Here is a 6,780-nt window from a genome sequence, read left to right as displayed (position 1 = left end):
TCCTCTCCTCTCCTCTCCTCTCCTCTCCTCTCCTCTCCTCTCCTCTCCTCTCCTCTCCCTATTCCCCCTCCCTTCCTTTCTCTCGCAGCCCTGTTTTCTCTCCTGGTGCCTGCTGTGTGTGCGGGTGATTCCTGTAGGTGACTAAGAGTGGTGCTGGGAAAAAGGGTATGTGTTGACAGACAAAAACCTCCATGCAAGCTGGGACAAATGCTGAAGAGAGAATGAGGCTGATGTCCTGCATACTGGGGTTCTTGTGCTGCAGCCACCACACTGACAGCCTGGAGCTGGGCTGGGACTAAGGTACAGGTATAACAACCAGGACTCCTGAGCTCATGGAAGAAGATTGCTAAATGGCTTTAAGATGTTAATGAATTTAACTTCCACAATTCTTCTGTCCAGAGGAGAGTCTATTACGCTCATTTTATGGGCAGAGACTCATAGAATCATAATGGTTGAAAAAGACTACTAAGATTGTTAAGTCCAAATGCCAGCCCAACAGCACCATACCACTAAATGTGTCCCACAGTGCCACATCCACATGGTTCTTGAATGCCTCCGGGGCAGTGACTCCACCCCCACCCTGAGCAGCCTGTGCCAATGTGTCATCGGTCTTTCTGAGAAGGAATGTTTCCTAACATCCAACTCTGCTGGTGCAACTTGAGGCCATTCCTTCTGATTCTATCACTGTTACTTGGGAAAAGAAGTTGACCCTCACATCTGTGCAACCTCCTTTCAGTGTATGATAAGGTCTTCTCTGAGCCTCCTCTTCTCCAGACTGAACAATCTCAGTTCCCTCAGCCACCCCCCACAAGACCTGTGCTCCAAACCCTTCACATCTTTGTTGCCTTTCTCTGGACACATTCCAGGGCCTCAATGTCTTTCTTGTAGAGAGGGGCCCAAAACTGAGCACAGTACTTACAGTGCAACCTTACCAGTGCCCAAGGAAAGAGAAGCCTATATTCAGGCAAATTAAATACCAGTACATGGCCTGGAGGCAGACAGCAATGGTATCTGTAAGGGTGCTGACAGCCAGTTTTCAGCAGATGAATTTAGGCTTTCTGACCCAATGACTTTTCTGGTGTCTCAGTGAGTGATGAGCCCAAAGACCCAAAGGTAGAGCTCGTCTCCTATATATGGTCTTTTGCCCCATCACCATATTTTATGATTGGTGTACATCAGCAGTGAGAATTCTTCTTGCCCAAGTCTTTCCAGAAGAAATAAACTCACCTATATTTCTTTTCTTTCAAGGCTATACGTCTTGTTTTCCTGAAGGCGAGGCAGTGTAATATAACAGCGCTAGTATCAGAAAAATATTTTCTCATCAGTGAAAAGTTTTCTCCCTCTGTTCCACCATATAGCTGTCTAGAGATACCAGCAACATTTCTTGTCTTCATAAAATCCCTTCTCTTTCCTAGAGGTAGCTCTTACTCTATTCTCTAGTGACCTATGCTTGGTGTTACACTCTGCTTACTATAGCATGCACTGTGCCATTTTTCGGTTTTGGGGAGGGGATGGGGGATGAGTTTAGACATTTGACATCTGACGGCCTTCTCAGAGGCTTTGTTTTTCTTCACAGGAATTGGATATTCCTCGCAAGTCATTGAGACCTATCTAAACATCTACTATATCATTATACTGTCCTGGGCACTCTTCTACCTGTTCAGCTCATTCACCACCGTACTACCATGGGCCAGCTGCAATAACCCTTGGAACTCAGGTACACCTTCCTCTGGTTGGCTTCTGGTTGGAGGAAAGGTAGGAGATGGAGTCTCAGTTTTCAAATAGATTCATGCAGTCACAGATTCATAGATTTCTTTTCCCCCTTCCCAATTCCCAGAAATTATTTGGGTTTTGTAGAAAATGCTTTTTCACTTGTCTAAAAATATTTTTACTGTAGATGAATGTCTTGGCTTCTGACATTATTTTGTAGTTGTACTGTGGGTTTCACAGAGTACTGTCCAGAGGGGTTGCTCCCATGAGGTGGTCTGTGGGATTCCTGTGAAGGCAGCGGTCTTCATTCACCATGGACAAAAGGCCAGGAAGAGTGAGTGAGTGGTCTGGCTTTATACTTAGTAGTAGGGGACAGTAAGACTATTTCTGCATGGAGATACTTTCATTGTTGAGATTTCACTGAACAATCCACGTTTTCTGGAAAATGGGATATATGGGTTGCAAAGAGATTTCAAGCCAATTTGGAGTGTCCCTCACAAGGCAAGAGCTTTTCATTAGCTCTGGCACAATGATTTATTTTACAATTCCCTTTCGCTACTTGGCTCCTTCTGAGCTTCTGGAGTGGTAGCTGCTCAGCTGTTTTCTTTTGCACGCTCAACTTTTGGCTAAATCAGCCCAAACCTGCATAGGAGGATTTGCCAGTATGAGTCTCCCAGTGCAGGAACCAGGAACACAAAACTCTTAAAGCCTTCTTCTTCTGGTCTAATTTCACTGTCTTGGCCAGGGATCTCAATTCCTCATGCCTGCAGATCACAACACCATGCCCAGCAGTAAAGACTAGGCTTTCATTTTATTTAAGGCACTTGGGCTGTTCCCTGGAAGTGGAATTAGATATGAGGTAACTTTCATGAATCTGATGAGGCTTGGCATGCTTTTGTTTTTTTTTTTTTTATTTATTTTTAATTTATTTTTTTTTTTTTACCATATTGAACAGGTTGTTTTGCTTTCAGTTCAAAGCCAGGCTGGAAAGGGCTTCAGCAGCAGCTAAAGCCCTTTCTTTCTTTCTTTCTTTCTTTCTTTATTTATTTATTTATTTATTTTGTGGTGAATCATTCCTTTGATGTGTTAAATTTCCCTGCCCTATGGGCTATTTACTCACAGCTTCCTCTGCCCCTACATCCCAGCAGAGGTAAGCATCTTTGTAAAGAGTGGATCTGATTCCTTTAGCTCCCCCAACATGCTTTTTTTTGTTGTTTTTTTGGAGGGGGGGGGGTGTTTGTTTGTTTGTTTTGTTGGGAAAACCACAGATGTTCTCTTCATGTGCTGAAGCTTCCCAGCCAGAGTTGGCATTCCTCTGTTTTCCTGTGGATCTTTTGCTTGCCAAATGTGTAATGAAGTGCATTTCTTGGATGCATGGCATCTCCTCCATTTTTAGCAGTTTTACACTGTGTGACAGAGTTGGGGATGGTATAGTGGAACATGAAAGCAGTTGTGGTGTTTGAGAATATACGCATATATGTGTGGATAGCAGATGATGTGTAGAGTGTGAGGAGAATGGGATTTTCCATCTTTTAAATTTTTCTTTTTTATTTTTGGCTACCTATGGTGGCTTCTTCACAGTAATCTACATTTTGCAGTCATGTGGTTTCCATTTGGCAGAGAAGCTCTCCCCTTCCCCCTCTCCTTACCCAAGCTCTCTGCCTACTCTTGGACTGGAATTCATAGCTGGGGAGAGCCAGGCTTCAGTGAGATGCTTAATGAGATACAAAAGTTTAATGAGATGTTTTATAGCACAGGGTGAAGAGTCTGTGTACAGTCAGCATGAAGGCTAGGGAACAGTGGGGAAGGAGCATCCCTCATGGAGGAGTCTTGGAAAATTTCTCTGGCTCATTGACTTCCTTTTCTTTTGCTAGATCTCTGTGTGGACTTTCTGAATACCTCCAGCTGGGACAACAGAACTGTGCCTGCAAACACCACCTCTCCAGTGGTTGAGTTTTGGGAGTACGTGATCACCTTCCTTCCGTTCAGGCTCCTCTCTCATCCAGGAGATATGCTGGAGTGGGAGGGATTCCATAAGACCAAGTAAGGTGCCATGTGTCAGAAACAGGGGCATGTCAGACTTGGGGAGCACAGTGCACAGAGCTGCCAAGATCATCGTGGATTCCAGGAGAACTAAATGCACCCTGAAGGCTGCTTGCAGTAGCATGCCAGCCTAGAGAGCTCGTGTGCACACATGCACATGTTCTGGCACTGAGATGTCAGGGCAAAAAAGAAGTACCAAAAGAAATGAGGACTTTCTGTAAGCCAGGTGTTCTCTGTAAGAAGAGGCCAGGGGGCAGACTGATCAGTCCTCTACAGTGAAATAGAAAGGGTAAAACTGCCATTTCACTTATTCTGAACACATCTTGCCAAAGGAAAAGGTCTATCTGGCTGCCCTGTCTTTGTATGTGAGCAGACATCTGAGGCAGATAGGTGAGGCAGCAGACAGGCACTGAGGAAGGTTTGGCCATGGGTCTGGAGGCAATGAATCACCTATGAAAGAGGGGTTTTTCATCAGGCCAGCATCTTAGAGAGGCTTCTCACTGCAGCGCAAAGAGTTTGAAATGGCTGCAAGAACCATGCTGTTTCTATAGCTATTCAAGTGCCCCTGAGAGGAGAGTGAGGTTGTCCCTTGCAACAACCAAAGTGCAAAGAGAATATGAGGTATGGATGCAGAAAAAGTCTGCATGTTGCCAGACTCTCTTTCCTGCCCTGTTCTCTACATCTGTGGGTTGCTACCTCTCAGAAATAGTTGTTTGGGGTTTTTGCACAAGCTGCAATGCAAAGGGAGCCACAAGGGGTTTGATTTGGAGGAAGGAGTGCATAGGAATCCGAAGTGTGGGTCTGGGCTGCTAGGACTGCATGAGCTGCAGGGCTGAGCTCTCCTGTTGTCCATCTTGGTGATGGTGAGTATCTGGAGAACGAGGCTGAAGAAAGGAGATGGGAAACACAGAGATCATTTTAACTTATGTGCAGGGTGTCCATAGTGTATGGGGAGGTGAGAGGAAAGTGGCCATGGGTTGACGATGACATTAGTAGCTTGCTTTGGATGGAGAAGAGTCTACCTAGCAGCTGTCAGGGTGATGGACCAGTGAGGTGTACGTGATGATTTCATTCTGTGTGGCTCTGGTGAGCACACTGCAGTGGGCTGGGAGGGTTGGAGGGCTTGGGCTAGCTGCGGGGCACAGTGGAGCAGCATTCACAGGAATAACAGAGAAGCAAGCCCTTGGCAATGCTGTGGTAATTCACTCATCTGGGAGCCCAGACAGATCTGTTTAGTCTTTTCATGGGGTAAAATGTCAAAGATGTATTTGAATTAATGGGATCTGAGGTGTTAATGCTTATCTTGCTGTCCCTGGATACCGACAGGAAGAGAGTCCTGGGACTAACGGATGGTATTCACAAACTGGGCACTGTGCGCTGGGAGCTGGCTCTGTGTCTCCTGCTGGCGTGGATCATCTGCTACTTCTGCATCTGGAAAGGTGTCAAGTCCACAGGAAAAGTAGGAACAGAGATGGTCCCCCTCATCCATAATCCTCCTTGTACCCATCTTACATTTCTTTCCCAATCTCTTACTTTTTCATGAAGTAGAGACTGGAGACACACAGCACCAAAGTCAAACCTAAAATCTGGTGGGTTCATATTGATTTACATTGGTTGTATTTGACCCGTAAAAGGAAGGATGAAAAACGGGGAGGGAAAAGCAGTGGAAGAGCTGGGAACTGATGGAAATCATAGGTCACCTTTGTCCTTGCAGACGACCCACAATGGCTGATGAATACTCCACAAATGTCGTTGGGAACCACCCACTCATCAGTGTGTTGTCTCAGTGTGACTTCTTTATGTTTTTAGCTAGATCCTCTTCAGTACCAAGCTTTCTATCCCTGGCAATAATTAAACAGTTAAGCAAAATAGAGAAGCTTCTGCCTGCAACTGTCTCAGCAAACAGATCACTAATTTCTCCTGCTTTTTTATCCTGCAAAATAGTTGGAGTGGGAGAGATGTCTTCCTGCTTTCCTTTGGGCTCCCTTTTGTATTCTCTCTGGCTCTTTGGCTCAGTAGGTCACTTTGTGCATTCTGCTCTTGAGGCTGAAGCCATTGCTCCAGTTCCCATAGGTCAGGTAGACTGGATATCCTTCTGGGATGGATGAATGTGGTGTGCCTCGGGGTGGGTGTCAGGGACTCTGCTATAGCCTTGACTTGGTCAGGGCATCCTTCCTCCCTGGGGCTGTGATGAGATGGGTAGGTTATCAACATAAGGGCATTCAGCGGATGTCCCAGCAACAAAGAGAGGAGCCAATTTTTTGCAACAGCCTTCTTCCAAATAATTATCCCTAATATTGGCAAATGTTCCTGTAGAACTGCAGATCTTTGTTTCAGTGTCAAATCCCATTTCTGACCTTAAAACTACATTTTAATGGGCCGCTGTTTTAACAGGACAAGAGCTTGCTCTGCTCTCCAGAGCCTCTTGCTGGTGCTGACCTGTCTTTCACCACTTCTCAAGGAGGGAGAGCATGATTCCACATCTGTGGGAGAGGGGCTTTTAAACTGTCAATCTCTAATGCTCCATGTAAGCTGTTTTGTTAACACAGTGCCACCTTCACGAGAGTTATCATTCTGATCTTATGAGTCTGTGTCTACATGGAAGTGCAATCGAGTTGTTGCAGGTTCCCATCAATTCTCAGCCCTCTTCCCACCAAGCCTTTTCTTTGCCCAGTGCTGCTCAGATGCAGGGAGTTTGCCTTGTGAGAGAAGGCTGAAGAAGTTCACTTAATCTGGGATCAAGTCGGGTTTGACATCAACCCAGAAAGTGAGAGTTCAGCAAGTGCAGGCAATAGCTGTCATGGTTTTCCTGGAACCACAGAAGATTTTCCCATTGCAAGGCTTAGGATATAGGACCTACTTTTTCCTAGTCAAGTGTATGGTCCAGGTGAGCAACATGGTGAGTTTTCTTGTCCCAGTCCACAAGCCAGACAGACCAGTAGTCCGCTCTGCAGGTAGTTACATTGAGATTTACAGGAACACCATCACAAAACTCAGTTCCTTTCTTTTTCAACCCTGAATACACGT

General features: G+C 45.6%; 1 protein-coding gene across 3 annotated transcripts in view; it reads left to right on the top strand.

Moving 5' to 3' along the window:
• SLC6A12 (solute carrier family 6 member 12) overlaps nt 1-6,780 on the top strand; it is a 37,053-nt gene that overhangs the window by 11,080 nt on the left and 19,193 nt on the right. For all 3 annotated transcript variants that reach the window (XM_042890519.1, XM_042890518.1, XM_042890520.1), the window contains exons 4-6: nt 1,577-1,717; nt 3,585-3,672; nt 5,080-5,212. In XM_042890519.1, coding sequence (XP_042746453.1) covers nt 1,577-1,717; nt 3,585-3,672; nt 5,080-5,212 — 362 coding nt within the window. The remainder of the gene's footprint in view (nt 1-1,576; nt 1,718-3,584; nt 3,673-5,079; nt 5,213-6,780) is intronic.

Source organism: Lagopus leucura, unplaced genomic scaffold (assembly GCF_019238085.1).
Source record: "Lagopus leucura isolate 7727_CA_CO unplaced genomic scaffold, USGS_WTPT01 Super-Scaffold_100159, whole genome shotgun sequence".
In the NCBI taxonomy this organism is placed as follows: Eukaryota; Metazoa; Chordata; class Aves; order Galliformes; family Phasianidae; genus Lagopus; species Lagopus leucura.
The sequence above is the reverse complement of the archived record's forward strand: the minus strand, read 5'-3'. Positions and strand labels throughout refer to the sequence as shown.